The 22,282-nt window shown below is 41.6% G+C and overlaps 1 protein-coding gene across 24 annotated transcripts in view; it reads right to left on the bottom strand.

Moving 5' to 3' along the window:
* Positions 1 to 1,399: 1,399 nt before the first annotated feature.
* TCF12 (transcription factor 12) overlaps positions 1,400 to 22,282 on the bottom strand; it is a 135,289-nt gene continuing 114,406 nt past the window's right edge. For 21 of the 24 annotated variants that reach the window (XM_033166654.1, XM_033166649.1, XM_033166661.1 and 18 more), the window contains 6 exons: positions 21,163 to 21,369; positions 12,454 to 12,568; positions 9,481 to 9,652; positions 7,948 to 8,180; positions 4,082 to 4,235; positions 1,400 to 2,660 (listed from right to left, as the gene is read on the bottom strand). In XM_033166654.1, coding sequence (XP_033022545.1) covers positions 4,093 to 4,235; positions 7,948 to 8,180; positions 9,481 to 9,652; positions 12,454 to 12,568; positions 21,163 to 21,369 — 870 coding nt within the window. In that variant the 3' untranslated portion in view covers positions 1,400 to 2,660; positions 4,082 to 4,092. The remainder of the gene's footprint in view (positions 2,661 to 4,081; positions 4,236 to 7,947; positions 8,181 to 9,480; positions 9,653 to 12,453; positions 12,569 to 21,162; positions 21,370 to 22,282) is intronic. The other 3 variants (XM_033166662.1, XM_033166652.1, XM_033166660.1) reach the window with 1 other exon arrangement.

The following is a 22,282-nucleotide window of genomic DNA, read 5'->3' on the forward strand; positions in this document are numbered from 1 at the left end:
TTGATGAATGAGATTCCACCCACCTCTCCTTCTTCTGCTGGCAAGCTGAGGGGTGTGGATTTTGACTCTTGCCACAGCCATACATATGGTTTAAAGTTTTGCCTTTCCATTCATTTGGGGGGCATCTGTTCTACTTTGCTGTGGATAAGCCCTTTTTATGCTTCTCTGTTTAGCGTTGGTTTCTCTTTTGCTGTTTCTCAACTGCTAGGTTTCAGTCAATGGCAGAGTTAAAGTTGAAATGTTGGTGTGGGGTCAAGTTGTCTGCTCTGCTAGGCAATCTGATATGAGGCATAACTTCTGCCCCTGGGGAGGAGGACCCTGCCTGTTCCTTCCAGGAGGAGGAATGTCCCTTTGAGGAATGTTATCAATCTTTCCCAGTAAACAGAAAAATTCAGGGTAAGACCAATTTCTTTCTTTCTTTCTTTCTTTCTTTCTTTCTTTCTTTCTTTCTTTCTTTCTTATAAATCAAACACACAATAGCATAAGAAGTGTTAAAATAACTGATTTACAAAGGGTTTTTTTTTTTTAAAAAAGATGGCACATTTATTGCTACATAAATGTTATATACATAGTGTTTTCTGTTACATTTGACAGAAAAAGTGTTGAACTTCTTTCTGCTGGTTGAAAAAGTTTATCAGTAACATCCTGAAATTTGACACAGGGTACAAATTTTCAATAAACCAACAATGGAAACCGGGTAACAAGATGAGAAGCAATTCATCTCGGACAAGTAGCTCTTACAATACTCCATAAGGTACTACACAGTATGCTAGAACCCTACTATGCTCTTACAATGCTATTGTAAATTTATGGTATTAATGGACAGGTTACAGTAAATAACCCTACATTTTTTACTACCTAATATAGTAAAATAAAGTAAGAAATTTTTTTTTACTGAAAACTTTTTTGATTTCAAAAATCTAGAAAGAGTAATATTTAGAATTCAAGACACTTTCTTACAAGATTATTGTATAAAAGACTAGCTACAGTGAAAAATAAGCCAAATGTTTTCTTTTTTTCTCTCTCTCTCTTTCTATTTTATGAAGGAAAGCTTCTGGGCATACCACAAAGTCTAATACAGCCAAGAGACAACAAGCTTGGAAGGAAAAAGGTCAGGCAGTGGCAGGTGAGCACTTTCACATGTCATCATAAGCAGAAGTTCATGGAGACAAGAAGCACTGAAATGAAGAACAAGGCCACAGAAGTTGGGTCAGGTGTTACTGGAGAACAGATAAATAATCCAGTCAGTCACTTCACATCTAAGACATGATCTAAAATTCTTAAGCCTGTTGCAGCAACATTTTTGTTCTTTCAAATGGCTAGTTGATCTATTTCTTTAGTGAGTACAAGCAGATGGCAACCAGGAAGATAGTTAAGAAAGTTGTGTTTTGATTGTACCTTCCTCTCCGCCACACTCTGGGGTGCTACAGTGGAAGACAGCTTTTATGGAAGTTCAAAGGAGCTGGGATATCCCCAAAAGAGGGAGCAAGAAGGGAAGACTTAAGGACCATTCAGGTCAAGCTGCAGCATATTCTGATATTGCTGATGCAGCTTATTTTCTAGGACAAAGATGTTTGGCAAGAAGTTGATAGGATCCCATCCCAACCTTCTTTGCAGGTAAACTAGATGACAATTTTTAAGCTAAAGTGTAAGGACAGATTGGCTGTTGCTCTTGTATCCCAGTGGTCAGATCCACTCACCCTACTCCTGCCACAACAAACTTCAGATCGGACTGCTCACCAGACTTTACAACAGGTAAGTAAGTCTCCTTTGCATTTTAATGTATTTTATGCTTACAACCATTTACTTATACTTACTGCTTAGAAAACAAAGCAGTTCCAAGTTGGTTGCCCCCCCCCCCATTTTACAGTTCACATTGTAAGTTTGTACTAGGAACCCCAACTGTCTAAAGGGTTTGAGAAATCAATAGTACATCACTTCTTTTCATTCCAAGAAACGCTGTGACCATAGTATGGTTCATGCCTTGCACTTGGAACGTGAACACCTTTGCAATAAGGAACTGTGCCTGAGAGGGCTGGCAAGCATTAAAAAATAAAAAGACATACTAAGGAAAACATGCATCAAACAGCCAAAGGAATGGGAAGAATGACAGAAGCCCTTGTCCCTTCTTTCTTTTAAGACATTCACAAGTATGCTGGGAATGTGAAGGGTTAGAAGTGTTTGTGGTTCTGCTCTCTTAACACCAACCTCTCAGCTGAACTCCCATCAGCTTTGAACAGCTTAACATTTCCCTTCATATGTAGACCTTCACAGTTCCATTACAAATAAATAACAATTTGTAGTTACAATGCATTTGTCAATTCAGTTTAGGCACAAGGCAACTTCCACAGCGAGTGGAGGGATCAAAGAGTCTCTGATTGTGCTGGAGCGGCATGCTGCTTGCAAGAGGACAAGGAGGAGGAGGAGGAGGAGGAGGAGGAGGAGATGCACAGAATATTTCTGGTGCTGAAATTCTATCAGGAGGAGATGCTGTTGGCATCATCACCCTGATGCAGTTGGTCACCAGTTACTTTAACCATATAATTGCATTTGGGTTTCTTGTGTCTCCTATCAGATGTGTCTTCGTTCAATTTTGAGTCTGTGTCCTTGTGAAGAAAAGCAGGTCACCTTCTAGGTTTCCTCCCCATGATTCTGGAATTCTGGTGTGAAAATCATGGAAGATATTAGCAACATGATGATGGCACCATGAATGTCTGCTAAATTTACTAATAGTTACAATTTTCACCAGCAAAGCCTGGCTGATCCGCAGCTGGCCAAAACACCAGCCAGCCCCAGCAAGCCATGTAGGACAGCATCCAGTTTTATGTGGAAGATCATATTCTGTTTCTCTTGAAGCAGTTTATCCCATAGCACTGAGGCCCAACGGCCCCATCCAAGAAACTAGGGGCAGATCCACACTAAACATTAAAATCATATCGAACACACATTTAGCCCCACCCTCCTGTGAACTTAAACTACAGCTCCCATGATTTGGGGGAAAGTCATGGGCTTTAAAAGTGCACTGAATGTGCTTTAAATGTATAGTGTGGATCTGCCCCGCATAGAAATTGGTCTATAGCACTAGCCAATAGATCAAGCAGGAGTTGAAGTGGCTTGACTTGCTTCCATTCTGTGTGGAGACAGAGCAAAGTCAGCACCAAAGCATCAACTGTGCAAAGGAAAACACTCTACTCCGAAGAATCTCTCTGTCATGACAAGCTCATGGAGAAAATATGCCCAAGGGCCCATTTGCATTACCAGCTACTGGTCTATTTGCAGATGACCCCCTCAAAACTGGATGGACCACCTGCTACAACCAAGACAGGCACACAACAGAGACCATTCCTATACCAAGCAATCAGTCTAGTTTGCATGGACAGAATATTAGCATTGGTCTACCCCCTTCAAAACTGTTCTGTCTTCACAATATATACACACTTTGTGGTTAATCGTCACAGTGAGTTTTACAGTAGCACAAAACACAGGGAGAAGCTGGCATCTGTGCAAAGCACTTAGCCACAAAACAAAGAGCCAGGTGATAAAATGCTTGGCACTCAGCAACTTTTGTGCAAAACTCAAGTAGCAAGGGGGAAAGTGAAGGATGCCATGATAACAAAACAGCTACATCAAGTCATGAGGGCCAAACAGGGAGCTCATTTGGATGCCTCTTCCGCAGAACTGGTTCTTTTGTGATTGTTTTTAGTTGCATCCCTAATCTCTCCCTGCTATAAAGTGGTACCAGTGACTTATGCAAACACCTACACTGGCTGAAGATCTGGTGCTTCTTAAAGTGAGCTCTCAGTAGATTTTTAGTAATGGCAAGTCCTAAAGGTTTTTGTTGAGTATTGCTATTCATTTTAACAAAACTATGTTAGATGTGGTAAAATGGTAAAGGACTTTATAGCATTAGAAAACAACAACTAGATCTGGGTCTCATAATGGCAATAGTTAAAACAAGCACAAAGAGTAGTCAAATCATTTTCATACTTTAACTATGTCCTGTGTCCTACACCCAAATTTCAATTCTGCATATTCAAAAGAGCCATTTCTGACTCACACAGATATGAAATGTTTCACTTACCTGGCTGTTGTTTACATATGACCCATAGGGTTGGTAGTTTCACTAAGTCCAGGATGGCTTCCTGGATGTGATGCTGGTGGCTCTGCCGATACGGCAGAAACTTTTTCTTCTTCCCTTCTCTTAAGGCAGGCTGCTTTTGGGTTTAGGTTCCTCTCTAAGAGTAACAAAAAACACCACCTCTATTAATGCATGAAAGGTATGGTTTTGATTGGTGACTAGTTCTCAAAATGGAAGCAAACCAAAGATCTATCTACCTGGCATTATCAAGCATTCTGAACTCCACAGATAGTTCTTATTTATTTATTTAATCTAGATATGCCATCTTTCTGAGCCAAGGCATTGCAAGGCAGCTTGTATAATGACCTTTCACCAATGCCACCTTTGAAATACATTGTTTTATGATTCACCAATTTTGCACAAAACAACAGTTTCAAAAATAAAAAAATCTGTTTATTTGTTGTACTCAGCCCCAACCAGGTAGAGAACCAGCAGCCCACCAAAGAGTTCAGAGATAGCCTGGGAGGTTTCCATGGAAGCCCTGCACATTCCTTGTAGCATCTGATTCTTGTGTGGAAACTCATGATGCAAAACAGAAGGACCATACTGATTTACTGTTTTTCACATTTATACCCCGAATATGGTTTCAGCAGGTCCCTGAGGCAGTACAAGTCACAACTAAAAACTTTTAAAACAGTATTTAATAAAACAAACACCACCATGTGAAACATTTTTCATAAAATACTCCAAAACACAATGGAGACATTGTGATGGGTTACTGGGTTGTTTTTATTTTGATTATATATTTTATGGTTTGCTAATGAAACTTAAAATCACATTAGCTTTTTTTTTCAATCTGTATCACACTAATGACTCATGTGCAGCTTGTGATTGATTAAAACCTCAATAACTCTTTCAGATATACCAGTGTCAAGCTATTCTCCACTCTATATATCTGTGTATTTTATTGATTTTCGTATTTTATTAAAGTTTGCATTTGGTTCTGTTGAATTTCATTTTGTTAGTTTTGGCTCAGATTTCCATTTTGTCAAGATCATGACTGTTTTCTACACTTGATCTTAGCTGATAGGCTAGGCGATTCCTGTTTCCTGAGATATTACTGACTCCTCCCAGTTTCATTTCTCATTTACAAATCTGCTAAGGATTCCATTCACCTGTTCATTCAAGTAGGCCATCCTCAACTTTGTGCCCTCAAATATGTTTGAGACTACAGCTTCCATAAATCCCAACCAGCACTGTTGTGTGGTTCATCTGGAGGGCACCAGGTTGGGGAAGCCTGATCTAAGCCATTGATAAAAATACTGCTGTTGAATATTCCATTTCCATGTTCAGCTGTTAATTCTGCCACTTCCAAGATAAACACTCTCATCCTTGTTTTCTTACAACATAACAGGAAAAAAAGAATACAAAATGAGGCCCAAGTTGCTGGCATAAGCAACAGAACAGATGAGATGTCACTTGGTGATTTAGACCACTGAGCAGATATTGATGTTGACACCTTCTGCATCTCGAAGACATTTATATGTACACCCTGGAAATGCATCGGATGAGAAAGCACAATACAAAACACAGCTGTGTCCAGCCGGCCCACAGGGAGAAATAAACAAGGGAGAGAGAAACACATCCTCTTTAGTGGGAGATGGTGTGGCTCTGATGTCCGTTTCATCATTTCTTTGACACAGATATAAAAGGAGTTGCATATGAGAGGTCAACAGTCGCTCCAGTTCGACAGGAGAATGTGATTATAAAGAACTGTGCTTATTTTATAACCCAACCTCAAGAGAGGACTTTTCAAGGTTGACACGGATATGGATTTGTTGCTAAGGGTTAACTCTGCTTCCAGTGGCAGCTGGTGCCCCCTCAAAGTCAGGCAAACCCCACAAGGATTATGATAAATGGACTTGACAGAATGCAATTTAAATAAAAAATTATCGCCTATGGTTAGGATTTAAAGCACTCAGGGCACTGGTGTGCACACAGAGCTCAGCAGGAACATTCCTGACACGGAAGACAAGGGGACAGCCCTTCCTTGCACAGAGCTCCAGGCACGCAGTGGATCCTCCTTCTATACACCCGCACTGCAAACACCACGCAAGCTGAATTCATGGCCATTAGCTAAGATTATCAATGTATTTTCAGTAGCATCTATCCTTTGCTTTCTTTATTCAGCTTTAGTCTTTCAATTTGTAGATATAGCCAAACACCCAGAGGCTAAGGAGGACTTGGGTCGGAGAGAGCAAGCTTAAATTCTCAGTTCAGTCATGAAGCTCCTAGCTTGCCTTGGGGAAGTAGATCAAAATCTCAAATTGCCTGCCTGCATCGTGGGGACAGTGGTGGCTGGCACAACAGTGTTGCTCACCTGCCTTCCCAGCATGGAGGTTGCTGCCAGGAGCTAAGGGAGCAGGGAGGTCAGTGTTGTGGGGGCACAGCTGCAGAGCCAATCAGATAATCCCGGGGCCATGTCCTGCACCTCGCCCCCCCCTCCCCGGTTACCAGCAGCTACCTCTGCATTGGTCAGCCAGGTCAGCAATGCTGCCCCACCCTGTTCTGCTAGCTACTCCTGCCTGGGAATAAGAATTGACCTTATGTTAACTTACAGTTACTGATTTCATGCCTGCAGTAACAGTGAAATAAGCCCAGACAGAAAATCACCAGAGTGAATGCACGGCAAGTGACTGTTGAAGCCCCAGCACACAGTTTGAAGGAAGAATGAGGTACACAAACCAAAAAAAATCACAAACGGGCCTACAAAGACTTTACTGCTGGTAAACATAAATTGAATAATAAAAGCAAAACAATTATACAAAACACACAGTACATGAATAGTATAACACTAATGGAGAAGAAAATACATGCTCCCCCCCCCCGCATGGCACTTTACCCCCTTTTTCCTGATAAAGAGCCCCAATCATAACTGATAAAATGCTACCGCATGCTTATAGAGAAGGGGAACTGAGGCAGGGGGCTGCTGGCCTTGGCTTAAAGTTACTGTGCACTGCCCCAAGCAGCACCATGCCAACCCCAGAGGGCCCACATGCCTGTGATGAACTGTGATTGATTGATTAAAAAAAAATTATATACCACTTCATTGTTAAAGAAATCTCTAAGTGGTTTACAACAATATTAAGCAGTATGTGATTCATGGGCATTTTCTTGCCTCTGTCATATTTCTGGGGGACAGGGTAGGGTTTGGGGGAGAAGCAGATACAACAGCCTGGGCCCTTTTGTTAAAAGCAATTAAATCTGTGTGTGTTCCCAGGTTTATGTTGAATCTTACTGAACAAAGGAACTCTTACAAAGTTATACATGTTCAGCTCTCCCACTAAATATGCTGGAACTCAAAAAGGGTTAGGTCTGGCTAGACTGAGCTCAGTTTTTCTATTTACAAGCTATCCTAACTTTATGCACAACAGAGCTGGCAGCCACCCATGGTACTGTGGAATTGCACCACCCAGCATGAACGGGTAGATGGTGTATCCCGAGTGCACCACACCATAGCTGTCAACCCTCCCTGCTGTTTCCCAATGCTATATACATAGCTGTCAACCCTCCCTGCTGTTCCCCACTGCTATAATAAGGGAATTTCCTGCAAAAAAGGGAAAGGTTGACAGCTATGCACCACACCCACTTCACACAGCAGTGTGCAGAAAGGCCTGTCAAAGCCCTGCCACTGCCACCTCTTGCTCACAAGGCAACATGGCCTGCCCTCCTTCTTCATCCCTATCCCTCTAAGATGCAAATTAGAACATGGCTTAAGCAATGATGTTCAAACTTGGATGAAGAAGGCAACACAAAAACTGGGACAAAGAGGGAAAGAAGGGACACATGCTCCACCCAGCCAAGCTCACCTCTGACTTGCTGCTCGAGACTGAGGATGACTGCCACAGCCTGGTGAAGAATAAGCAGCTTGGTCTGAGGTTTCTCACTCTTCAGATGAAGTTGACACATACGGCCCAGCTCTTTGAATGCTTCGTTAATATCTCGGACCCGCAAGCGCTCACGAGCATTGTTGGCCATCCGCCTCTCTCGCTCCCGCTCCAGCTTTTGTTCCGGATTTAAATCCTCATCTTCATTAGTGCTGCTGTTGAAACACAAGCAGGTAAAGTGCCTACAGTAAGCAACCTGACAAGCATCCCTGTTCATATCATATCACAGAACTTTTTACTGCTGCCTGCATTCCTCCTTTTCAAGTGTCTTCCATGCAAGGAAGTGGCCTCTGCAAACCAGAATAAAAAGGTAAAGGGAACCCTGACCGTTAGGTCCAGTCGCGGACAACTCTGGGGTTGTGGCGTTTATCTCTTTTTATTGGCCGAGGGAGCTGCATTCGTCCGCAGACAGCTTCCGAGTCATGTGGCCAGCATGACTAAGCTGCTTCTGGCGAAACCAGAGCAGCGCATGGAAACGCCGTTTACCTTCCCGCTGGAGCGGTACCTATTTATCTACTTGCACTTTGACGTACTTTCAAACTGCTAGGTTGGCAGGAGCAGGGACCGAGCAACGGGAGCTCACCCCGTCGTGGGCATTCGAACCGCCGACCTTCTGATCAGCAAGTCTTAGGCTCTGTGGTTTAACCCACAGCGCCACCCACAACAACCAGAATAATGAGCCCTAATTTCTCACTCTAACCCCACCCCCCGCTTTTGCTACTTTTGGCTACCCTATCTCTCACACAAGTAGAACATTTGCATGAATAGTGTAGCCTGTCAGTGAGGTTATGGCAACCTGAAGACAAGTGTTCCAAAAATGTTACCAGAGTTGAGATCTGTGAGCACCTGGCTCTTAGTTTATGCATGCATGTTGTGAGCAAGTTCACCCCAAAGTAATTAACAATAGAAATTTCTCCCGGCAAGGTGAATTTGCTGAAGTGATCCTTCTTTTTGCCTTACTAGTCATTTCCTCCAAACCAGAAGCAGATCTTTCAGAGGTCCACGCAGCTCACATGAACAGTTCAGGATGGAAGGTGTACACAACAAAGACTCAGAGCTTACTTAAGAATGGCAGCTTATCAGGAAGAGCAAAAAACACCTACACCTGGCAACTCATTCCTGACTCGAAAAGCAGCCCACTTCTCCATGTAAAGTGCCTGCCATCCTTTGTGGTGTACCAGAAATAGTGGGCCTTATTCTGAGGGGACAATAAAGGTCTAAAGGGCACTGCCAGAAATGAGCCTGACAATTTGCATGAACTACTGAGCCTTAGAAGACACTGAAAGAAAACTTCCATATTGAACTTTCCATTATTTGTACACTGAACTGGCACCTGAAATCATATATGCTCTTTCTGATTATGCTCCCAAATAGTTTATCACTCTAAGAGTTTTTCTCACCACAGGCAGAGAGTACTGACAGAGAACCTGACCTCTGAGGAGTGGGCTGCTATACCTTGTTCTTCCTCTTGATGAGATTTTGATATCCTTTTGGGAGGACTCATCATCAGATTTCATATCATCAGAGGAGGCAGGTTCATGTGTGTTTTCATCTTTCTCCTTGTGCTCTGACTTGATCTCAGCCGGACCTAATGCTACTGAGTGGTTCGGCAACCCAGATGACAGCACTGCATGCAAACACAACAGAGTGTAACTGGCAATAAGAAGACCACCACCTCCCTTATGTTTGTCCAAAGACAACCTGGCTAAGAAAATGGGTAGCAAGTGGCACCCACCCAGATAGAAAAGACATAGGAAAATGCTGAAAAAGGAACTAAGATCAGGAGGAAGGTCATAAGGTAGTATTAGAAATCCCTCCCTTCTTTTGCTCCAAACTAAATATAAGTGTTTCAAGGTGACAATGTGGGAGGCTCTAACGTTGAGTCTATTAGCTGTCTGAAATAGCTACTTGATGGCTTGGGTGCATTTGTGTTTTGTGGGGAAGATGATGTAATTTAATATGACAGATAAAAACAGTTTGCTTTTTCACTTGAATTCCAACACTGATGCTTTTATTGGCTGCTCAATATGTCACCCATTAGACTTTTTCTTGATAACCCCCCACAAAAAAACTTGCAGTTTTCAGTTAGGAATCTCTCACAATTCCAGAAAACTTTGAAATGTAATTGCCGTCTACAATAAATTAGAGGTCCATGCCAGAAGAGAAGAAATTTAAGACCGTGCTTATTTCAGCAAGTGTCACAAAAGACCAGGACCAGTTCACAACAATTCTGAAGTGAGAAAGAGAGCCTCTAGGAACTCTGCTGGATACTTCTGGCTTGCCCCTATTTTGGCTTCAAATAAGTGATGATGTGAAGCCCTGGACAATAATAATTCTCCCTGAAAAGACAAAAACAAATTGCTTTGGGAGGGAGAGGCAGGAACTCTTCCAGATTCCAGTCCCCTTGCCCTGCTAGCATTGTGTGCATGTCTCAAGTGGATTGTGGAACTAAGTGTGGCTCTCATCCCAAACCCTTTTCAGTGCAACATGAATAGTTCTCATTTCCCCATATTCCTAACTCTTGAGAACCTGAAATACATGGCACAGGTCCACATGCACTGCTTCCTACAGCAGACTCAAATTAAGTGATCCTTGAGGGGATATAACCTCTCCATAGTGCCCTACTGTCTGTGAGCAATGTTGAGAGAATAAACCTTTTCTGTGATGTACCTAATAAATGATCTTGTGTATTGCAGGTTGAAAGGCAATGGGTAAGAAATTTCCTCTGAGAGAATTATTCAGTATTTACATGATATGGGGCAGGGGATAGGGTGGAGAACAGGCAGAGGTCTTATTAGGTGTAAGAGTAACGACTTTTGTTGTTGACCAAGCACACAGACTATCATTCTTTTCAGGACCCACAACCCAATCACTGTGCTTTGGATTTATAAGATGCCATTCAAAGAAATATTATTTTAAGAGAGCATTTGGAGAATTGTTGGCAAACACCATATGAATAAATCAGGGACCACAATGCACAATGGGCAGCCCTCGTGCACTGTGGCTGTAAGTTCCAACTGGTCCAGAAAATGACGCATTCTACCCTCTCTGAGCATAAGACCTACTCAAAGAAGCCATCTGTGGTACTGCTCATTTTACTGTGTGACCTAAAGGGGAAAAGGAGGGAATCCATCCATTCATGCCAGCAAAACATCTCATGCTTTAGCTTGTTTCTGCTGAGAACTGAAAGTGCTCTTAAAGGTACCTGCTATGAATGGGTGTGTTTTGCCAAGGCTGGGGTATCAGTTCAGCTTGTTACTGTATTAACATCATTTTTAAGAACAGGAAGTGCTACACAAGTCCATTTCAGTTTATAAGGAACCACTTCTGCAGGTGGAAAACTATCTCCAAAAGTGGTTGTGCAGATTTAATCCCCTTCTTCAAAAATTTAGTAGATAGGCTGGCACATCATGCAGTTTGGAAGGAAAGACAGACAACTATTATGGGATATGCTACATTAATTTACTAACTTGCATCTACATGGCTGTGTGTGTGTGCTTAAGCAGAAGTGGGGAACTTCCATCATGCACATCAAATTTAGCCTAACTAAACTCCCCATTTGGCCAAGCCATGCCCATGTGCCCTACACTTAATATCATATAGGATGTCAGGTGTGGAGCAGGTAGGGGTGGGGTTAAAAGAGGCATCCCACAATCAGCTGGTTGTTAGGCTTCTGGGAAGCTTATTACTGATTGAGAAGTAGGTGCAAAGTACTTTGCAATTATTGTGCTCAGCACTGCCCAAACACCAACTAGAGCAGAGCTTTCCAAACTGTGTGTCGCGACCTGTTGGTGTGTCGGCTGCAATGTGTAGGTGTGTCACATGAATGCTCTTATAAGGGGTCAGTTTAACCTCCGGTTTGCTAGTAAAACTGAATTACTGTGCACAAAATGAAGCATGTCTAAAAAGTGTCACCAACATGAAAAGTTTGGAAAGCTCTGAACTAGAGGGTTTGCAGAGCACCTTGTGCAGCAATTCTGAAGCACCCAACAATCAGCTGGTTGCTGGACGCTTAGTAAACTCTGCACAAGGGTTATACTTTGACAGGTCCTGTCCACTTGTCAAAGATGGCCTGCACAGGTGGAGTGGGGAGAAGATACAAGATCTGGCTTGCTGGGACAAAAATGTTTCCCATCGCTGTTTAAGATAGGTATACAAACATTGCCAAAGCATGCCTTGGATCACAACAAATAGCAACCCAAATACAAGTTTTTAGGGAGAGGAATCAGTGGCGTTTACATGAAGAATTTTACTGCATATCACAAAGATTCCTCCAGCTACAGTATATTTCTCATTCATGAAAGGACAATTAAATACAGGTAGGTTTGTAGATTAGACTCCCTAGGATGCTTAGATGGACTAGTCACCCAGAGTCCTGGGTTAGGAAAAATCCAGCTGGAATTCATCTTACCTCTGTGCTCTTCTTACCTCTGTAGCTTTCTTGTGCTTTGTGGTTTAGTTCAGAATTCTGAGCAGAAAGGGCACTGGACAATCCCGAATGATTGCCACTGAGGCTGACACTGTCTTCTCGGTGTGCACTGACCTAGGACAAAAAAAAGCACAATCACAAATCAGTCAGGCATTAGAAGCAGTCAACCCAAGGTCTTTCTGAGTGGCAGTGGCTCCTAGCACTGCTGACACAGGTTCTTCAACTGGCGGAACAGGGAATGAGTAGTGAGGTGGTTATGTTTGCTGATGATACTAAATTGTTCAATAAAACAAAGAGTGATTGTGAAAGGACATATCCAAACTGACCAAATGGGCAGTAAAATGGCATTCAGTGTAAATTCAATGTAAACAAGTGTAAACAAACCAACCATAATTGCACAAACAATATAATGGGATTTGAACTGGCAGTGACTGACCAAGAATGAAACCTTGGAGTAAAAGTAGATAGCTCAACAAAGATGTTGACCCAGTGTGCAGCAGCTGTGAAAAAGGCAAATTCCATGCTGGGGTTAAGAAAAGAATTGAATTTGGAATACTTTGTACAGTTGCAGTCACCTCATCCCAAAAACAAGATTGTAGTTGGAAAATATTCAGAAAAGGGCAACGAAATGATAAAGGGATAACAACTCCTTGTGCGGAAAGGTGACAGCATTTTGGGCTCTTTAGTCCAGAGAAAAGGCAAATAAGAGGTGACATGATAGGCGTTTATAAAATTATGTATGGCATGGAGAAGGAAGAAGAAAAGTTTTTCTTTTTGCATAGCATTAGAACTTGTGTACATTCAATAAAGCTGAATATTGGAAGATTCGGGACAGAAGAAAGTACTTCTTCACATACTACATAGTTAAATCTGCTATTGAATTTACACAACAAGAGGTAGTGGTGGCCACCCAATTAAATGGCTTTAAAAGAGGATTAGATAAATTCATGGAGGACAAAGCTATCAGTAGCTACTAGCCATGATGGCTATGCTCTGCCTTCACAGTCAGAGGCAATAATGTTTCTGAATACCAGCTGCTGGAAACCACAAGAGAGGGAAGTGCTGTTGTGCTTGAATCCTGCTTGAAGTTTTTCCACAAGCATTTGGTTGGTGGCTATGAGAACAAGACGCTAGACTAGATGGGCCATTAGCCTGATCTAGCAGGCTCTTCTGATGCTCTTATGCTCATGCGGCCAATGCAGAGTTATGGCTCCCCTCCTAGGACACAATGCTTCTACCATTAATTGAAGAAGATTCAAGAGAAGTGAAGTTGAAAGTAAATGGGAAGGGCAATAATATCACTTCACACAGCCAAGGTCCTGTTCTTATTCTTATTAGAATTTATATACCACCCTATACCTGCAGGTCTCAGAATATAAAACCACAAAGTACATAATCAAAATAAAAACAACAACCACCCAATAACCCCCCAACACATTTTAAAAAGGGCATAGGATGTCAATCAGATCAACCAAAGGCCTGGTTAAACAGGAATGTTTTTGCATAGCGCCTAAAGGTGTATAATGAAGGCGCCAGACGAACCTCCCTGGGGAGAACATTCCACAGACGGGGAGTCACTGCAGAAAAGGCCAGTTCTCATGTTGCCACCCTCTGGATATCTTTTGGAGGAGGCACACAAAGAAGAGCCTCAGAAGATGATCTCAGGGTGCGGGTGGGTTCATATGGAAAGAGGCAGTCCTTGAGGTATTGCGGTCCTGAGCAGTTTAAGGCTTTATAGGTCAAAACCAGCACTTTGAATTGAGCCCGGGAAATAATTGGTAGCTGGTGCAGTCGAACCAGGATTGGTGAAATATGCTCAAACCGTCTTGCTCCGGTGAGCAACCTGGCCTTGCAACAACAACCATTTTATTATTTGTACCCCACCCACCTTAGGGGGTTGCCCCAGCCACTCTAGGCATTTTCCAGCATATATAAAAGCACAATTAAACATTAAAAGCATTAAAAGCATTAAATATTAAGCACTTCCCGATACAGGACTGCCTTCAGATGTCTTCTGAAGGTTCTAACACATCTCAAGGGTTGAGAGTTGGGTTTTAAGAGTTCGTCTCCTCACCCCTCATGAGAGATCCCTTCTTGCAACATCAGTGTCAATATCATACATTTTTTGCTGATTTGCTGCCAGGATCGCTGACATGCTTCACAATGAACCCTTGGTTGCTGGCACTGGAAGGTCTATGCTAATAGGTTTGGCAGGTCAAAGGTCATCCCCCTCCCTCCACCCTTTAACACACAAATGTAAACCTAAAAGGGGGGGCATGCAATCAAGCACACCACTATAGTCTAGAGATGAAGCTTTTTTATAGGAATAAATAGCAGAGAACAGCAGCTAAAAGATTAAGCCTTTAATTAAATAGGTTTATTGCCCACAGTTACACATGAGAACCCCTGCTTTTCAGTAAATCCTTCAAGCCTAGTAAACTGCTGAGCTTTGAATCCCTCTTGAGTAATTAATGCAGCTTTTCCCTTTAACATTTAGTGTGGGTTTTACTGAGACAGAGATAAATACCCTTATGCAAGTTCATGCTTTAATTTACTGTTTCCTTTGAGCTCCAATTCATCCTGATTTGTTGTGTTACTTTCCCAATGCAAGATTCTTCTACAAAGACAGATGCATACTAGTGAAATATTTTCTAGATGCTCTTATTTTCCTTTTAACATAGAACCATGCCTCAGGTTAGTGTAAAGTTTTACAATAATATCAAGTCAACAGATAGAAATAGAAATGCAAACAAGTTTTTATATGAAGAAAGTGTGAAACTCTCCGGGGAGGAGGGTTAAAAATAAAACTTTGTTAAATTCTCTCCTATAAGTTTTGTATATCTATATTCTAGTTATGCTAAAATCCAAATAACATTCAAGCTGCTAATCATGAGAAGTCTTAGGGGCGAAGTAGCTACAGAACGTTATTAAAATTTTATTCTTCAAGCAATGTCCAAATCTAACAGCTACCAGATTCTTGATAATGTTAAAATCTAAGACTAATCTAACAATGACAGACAAATCAAATCATAGATTCAGAAAACAGTCTGGAAACTTTGAAAGTGAAGTTGAACTTCTAGGAACATATGATAGGGGATTCAAGAATTTTTTTTAATGACATTCCTGGCAAAATATTTACACAGTAATGTAAGACATAGAATCATAGAATTGTAGCGTTGGAAGGGATCCTAAGGATCATCTAGTCCAACCCCCTGCAATGCAGGAATATTCAGCTGTCCCATTCAGCGATCAAACTTGCAAGCTTGGCATTCTCAGCACCATGCTCTAACCAGCAGAACCACCCAGGCATGTTAACCAAGTACAATATCAAATTCACTTAAATTAGTTCTCAGGTTGATGAACTAAACCATATTAGATCATCAACTCAATTCAAACAGTTATTTTCTTAATAAGATACTTCAGGAAATATTAACTTTTGGAATTTCAAAACATGGCAAGAATGTTAACTTTGCAACAATATTGGCAGTGTTCAGACATCACACTAAGCCATAGTTTAGAGCAAACCTAGTCTGGACTACTCAACCCTCACTCTAATGTAGCAATCCTAAAATAACTGACACTGAAACCAGTAGGTTTCACAACTGATCAAGGTGACAAAAAGAGAGCGCAAAGGACAACTCCCCTGTTGAAAACAATCCTGGCATCCAACAAAATGAGGGCCCATTTAAGGGGGCACTTCCATGTAGGCAAAGCCAAGCCTATGAACACAGGATCAAGCATAAAGAACAAACTGTCTCCCATGCATCGCAGATTTTTGAGGGGATATTTACTGAGACCTTATCAGGTGCGACACTGGCACCTGTGGGTGCTGCACTAGCAACCCCTGCACTATACATTTCTTGCAGTGGACCGAGAAAAGTACAGCATGTTCAAGCAGCTTGCAAAACAGGACTCTAACTTGTTATTGAGTACCAAGTACAAAAGGAAATACGTCAAAGTATAGAGAGACAGCCAACTTACTTGGAAGTGCTCAACATGTCTGGCAAGAGAGCTAGTGAAGGACTCTGCTTCCTACTTCAGCTTAAAGTTATTCTAGTTCATGCCAATGCCAGGCTTTCCCCCTAAAGCACAATGGAATCTAACAGTAATGTATGCTTCCAAACATGAAATAGAAAGCAAAATGGTGGGTTGCTTTTAAGATTTAAAATGTTCATTGAGTAAAGAACAGAGAAAGTATAACAGACAGCACAACAGAACACACCAAAACAACAATTAAGCAGAAATGCAGGAAATGTTTTTTTTTTTAAAAGCTGGCAGAAAACTTAAGCAAGTGTTACAATAAAACCATGCCTGGTTATGCAAGTCATAAAAAATAAGACTTACATTACTCATTTCCTTGTTTCTTCTGCCAAGGACATTTTCAAGGAAATTTAATTATTTTTTGTAAGAGTTAATAAGTTAAAATGAGCTGCAATGGGATGTCCAAAATATATTGCTAAATCTTAATGAACTTTTTTTGGCCAAGGTTTACTCAGAAGGGCAAACTTTCCTATGTCATCAGCCAGCATACACTATCTCCCCCAACCTAGCGTTCTCCAGATGTTTAGAACTACAACTTCTTTCAGACCCAGCCAGCATAGAAGGCTTTGTCCTAGGCATTCTATCGGCTGAGAGCAGTCAGAATTCCATCAACAAAAATTATATGGAGAAGAAACTACTAGGCACCCATCTCTCACTCAGGCCAAGGGATTCAGGCTGCTCAGCTGTGGATGATGACTCCATATCCGACTGGTGAACCCTCTACAGTTTCTTCTTAGAGAGCAAGCTAGAATGAGAAAACCTTAGCTCTTCCTCCCTGGTGCTTCAGAAGTGATGAGAGGGGCAAGGAGGTTTGGCCTTATAACATTATTACTTTCATAATGTTATATTTGATTAAGAGCTACACTCTTAATGTTCACCAATATTAGCATGTCTTCTTGCACTAGTCAGAGGACATTTTCTATCACCACTGAAGACAATCCTATACAAGACCCACCAGTCTATTTCTCCCTTAGTACCTATGATGTAGAGCCCATCATTTCTGAATTAAATGGGGATTCAGGACAAGTTTCCAGTGATACACACAGACCATGACTGCATCTTCTACATAAATCACAATGTCTACACCCAATATGTAGTTCAAAAAAAGAAAGAAATTGGTTCTTACTTTTGCTCCTCCAGATCAAACTGGCAGAGCAGAAATAACTCCTCAACCCTAAAAATCAAAACACAAAAACAGAACCATGCAAGGGAATGGGAAAGAGAAAACAATAACAGAAAGAAACAAGCTGAACAAACAGCATCACTAAGCACTGTGTGCAGATTGAAGGATGCAGGTTGCAGCCATGATGCCCAAACACTGCAGAAGTTGGATGCAAAGTGTTTGCGAATATGGCAAACACTTACTCCATGAAGACACCTTTTGTAAGAAATACACAAAAACAAAAATCATCCTAATTAGGACTTTGGTAGCAGTCCAAGAAGATCAAGTTAGAAGAGTATTAAAATTTAATTGTCAAGGGTAAGAAGCCTGATACCCACAGGAATATCAGAGTTTGACATTTTGCTCTTTGCTGACCACAACAAATGCAGCTTCTCTCTCTTCTTCTGTATTTCAGTGGTTAGTTTGTTCCACCAGAGCACATCTGCAATGAATGGATACATAGCTGGCTGAGTTCCAGAAAACCTCAATATCCTTTCTACAAATGGCCAGGGCAACATGGACCAATAGAAACAAAAAGGAATCCAATTAGGGGTACCAGAAGAAATAAACTCTTAGGATATATGCAGAGAGGGGCAAAGTGGAAGGCGAAAATATACCCAGAGCCTTGCATCAGATTAAGAAGACAGTCTTTTACTTCCCATATAAGCCTGGTCAGTGAGTTTCATAAACTCATAACCAAGTTCCCCATTTAACCTACTTTTCCAGTGTGAAGTGTTCAGTTCCCTCCCCCCCCACCACACACTTTATTTCCTTCTTCATTACAGCTTCTCTCTGCACCAAAATGCATGAGTAACAAAGGCATTCTAGTTTCAAGCCAATCATACAGGAAGGAGGGAGGAGTGGCATTATATTTTAAGGAAGGATAGGTGTGCCTGGTGTGGTCTGGTCCATGGGGTCACAAAGAGTCGGACACGACTGAACGACTGAACAACAACAACAACAACACTTGTGAATAAATCCATGACCTGGAGCATGGAAAGCAGATTGAGAGAATATGGGTAAAAACTGTAGGAGAGAGAAACAACAGTGGCCTTACTGCGGGTGTCTGCTATAGACTGCCAAGTCAGACTGCCAAGTCTTAGATGGTGCCTTTCTAGAGCAGATTACCAAACATTCGAAAAGGAGAAATATAGCGGTCATGGGAGAATTCAACTTCCCTGATATTGTTGGAACTCAAACATTGCCAAGAATGTAAGGACCGACAAATTCCTCCATTGCCTTGCTGTCAATTTCATTTCCCAGAAGGTGGAAGAAGCAACAAAGGAATCATATGTCTTGGACCTGGTCCTCACCAACAGGGAGGAACTAATCAATGAAATGGAGGTACAGAGGTACCTCGGTTTAAGAACAATTCGGTTAACAAACTCCGCAAAACCGGAAATAACGTGCCCCAGTTTGAGAACTTTACCTCAGTCTAAGTACGGAATCCAAACGGTGGAAGGGCACTGGCGGCGGGAGGCCTCATTAGGGAAAGCGCGCCTCGGTTTAAGATCGGTTTTGGTTTAAGAACGGATTTCCGGAACAGATTAAGTTCGTAAACCAAGGTACCAATGTACTGGGAAACTTGAGAGGAAGTGATCATGTCCTCCAGGGTTTTGTGATATGGAGGCATGGGAAAGCTGAGTGTAGTCGGACATGCACTCTGGACTTTAAGAAGGCCCAATTTCAAAAGCTTAAGGAACAACTGGGTGAGATCCCATGGTCAGAAAAGAGAGTCCAAGATGGATGGGAGCTTCTTCAAGTTGTAATATTGAAGGCCCAAATGCACACAATTCCAACAAGAAAGAATAGTGGGAGGCATCTAAGGAAACCAGTGTTGATGTGTACATTTCTGACAGCAAGAGCTGTTTGATAGTGGAATGGTCTGCCTCGGGTGTTTGTGGACTCTCTTTCCTTGAAGGTTTTTAAACAAAGGCTGGATGGCCATCTGCCATAGATGCTTTAGTTGAGATTTCTGCATCACATGGGGTTGGACTAGATGATCCTCAGGGGCCCTTCCAACTCTAGAATCTTAAACGTAGCCTGCTGATAATGTGTATCATGAAATTCTATGAATGCCTGAAGCCAAATATGCCACTGGGGGAAAAAAAGTTTAACAGGAAACCAGCTAGTCTCCTTGATGCTTAACAGTATTAATATAAATGGAACTCTGATGTGTTAATGGAAAAAGTGAAAGTCATTCTGTTTTATATATTGTACCCCTTCACCAACTACTTTGATGGGAGGTGAAATCCTGCCTTCATTAAGAAATACCCAGCTGTGAACCTGTTTAAAAGGAAACATTCTCAGAATAGCCAGCAGCTTTGAAAATCATGCCAACCTAAACTGAGGGGAGAAATGAACAGAAGCAAATCTGCGATATCCTTTTCTTACACAATGATTTCAGTGTCTGAAATCCAGTTTATGTAGAATAATTCATGTATGTATTAATGAGAGTGAGATACTTCTCTCTTCTGGGGATGAGGGAGAAGATTAGTAAAACAATAGGAAAGCATTGTAACATAAACTACAGCTGTGCTCAAAGTCATTACATTTACATTCTGAGTTTGGGCACAACCTGGTTTCACATACTAGCAGCTTCTTTCCAGGCTTGTTTGCCAGCATATGTTACTAGAAGTTGGTTGCATTTTATAACCATTTTTCCAACCCAGAACACTTGAGACCAATTCTATCCTCCTTGACTGCTTTCCCAGTTCAATCTCCATGTTTGCTACTTCAAGCAGAACATGGCCTGCCAATTATTAAACATCTGGAAAAATCATATATATAAGCTCAAGTACTATTAGCAAAAGTCTCTGGTTTCTGTATCGGTCAAAGCAGCAGGATTTTACGGAGCGTTCACCAGGCAAACCACTTTAGCTGTTCGCCTCTTTCTGCTCTCCCTTCCCCACCTTCTACATTCCTTCCAAATGGGAACTACCAGCAGATGCACCAGGCTGCCATTTCTTCTTCCACAATCACTATCACTAGTTTGGTTTCTGACAGATGTCACTAATGTATAACATCAAATCTTCAAACTTCAATTCTACTAAAAATTAAATATATATTAAGTATACAGGACCGAGGCCCTAAACGGCCTCGGTCCTGTATACTTGAAGGAGCGTCTCCACCCCCATCATTCAGCCCGGACACTGAGATCCAGCGCCGAGGGCCTTCTGTCGGTTCCCTCACTGCGAGAAGCAAAACTACAGGGAACCAGGCAGAGGGCCTTCTCGGTAGTGGCGCCCGCCCTGTGGAACGCCCTCCCATCACAGGTCAGGGAAATAAACAACTACCTGACATTCAGAAAAAACCTGAAGGCAGCCCTTTTTAGGGAAGTTTTTAATGTTTGATATTTTTGTATTTGGTTTCTGTTGGAAGCCGCCCAGAGTGGCTGGGGAAATCCAGCCAGATGGGCGGGGTACAAATAATAAATATTATTATTAAATATTATTATAAATCAAGAGTCAGTTTAACATATTCAGTAGATTAAATAGCTACTTACTATTGAGGCTTGCCGACTGGTGGTTACAAGGCTGGATGCTCCATAATTTGAGTTCAAACTACTAACTGGCCCATTGTGGGAAGATCCCAGTAAACTATGTATCTCTCCATGGGCGCTCGGCAGGCTCGTTGAAGGCCCCACCGCATGGCTCCTCAGCACATTGATGGCATCATCGAGTCTGTCCAAGCGATCCTCCATCCGGGACTGCTGTTAGGATTTAGAAGGAGCACGAAGGTCATTTATTGTACACATCTGCTAAATCCATTATATACTGTCATGCTTTCTACAATGGAAGACATGAAAGGCAAGTGAAATGCAATATCAAAAGAATTTCAAACGCAGCTAAGCAGCACTATAAACAAATAGGTGGGTAGTGGGGGCAGGTAGCTGATTGGAGAGGATGTGGAATTACTTCTGTCTAAAAAAAGAAAAGGATGTTTTTCAACATTCGGTTATTTGTAAGATTAATGCTATTTGATATTTTAGGATGCAGCTTGAAGAAAGAAAAATCAGCAAAAATGTCAAAATCCCAATTTGGATTTAAAAATAAAATTGCTGCATAATTTTGCTGAAATGAAATGTTGGCCTTTTCAGCCAAATGTTGGCCTTTTAGTCAGCAAATGACTGGTGGAGTAGATAAAATACTGAAGACCCAGGTACAAATCCAACCCACCCTACAAACTCCTTCCCAACTAAGCCATAAAGATCAAAAACTGTCCTTAAGACAACTCACAGTCCTTTAGCCCTAAAACCCACCTAATTTGATAGCTATGATAAAGCAAACATTTTAGAAATTAATCTGAGCTCAATCCAAATACAATTTACATACCAAAAGGAAATTTGGATTTCTCCCCCCTCCTTTTTTTTTTTTTTTTAAAAAAGGAAGTTAGGATTTCTTCTTTCAAGCTGTCACTTTCCCAAAGAGCTCAGAACAGTATTTCAAAACTACCATCCTGTAAATATAGGTGAGGCTGAAATAGTAGCTTGCATTAGGCTAAGTGAATTTTGTGGCAGTGTGGGGATTTTGAATCTAGATTTTCTGTATCGAAAACCAACACTCTAGCCACTGCACTATGGCGTTTTACTGTCCTTAACTTAGGTTTATTGTTTATTTAAACAC

Source organism: Lacerta agilis, chromosome 13, assembly GCF_009819535.1.
Source record: "Lacerta agilis isolate rLacAgi1 chromosome 13, rLacAgi1.pri, whole genome shotgun sequence".
Taxonomy (NCBI): Eukaryota; Metazoa; Chordata; class Lepidosauria; order Squamata; family Lacertidae; genus Lacerta; species Lacerta agilis.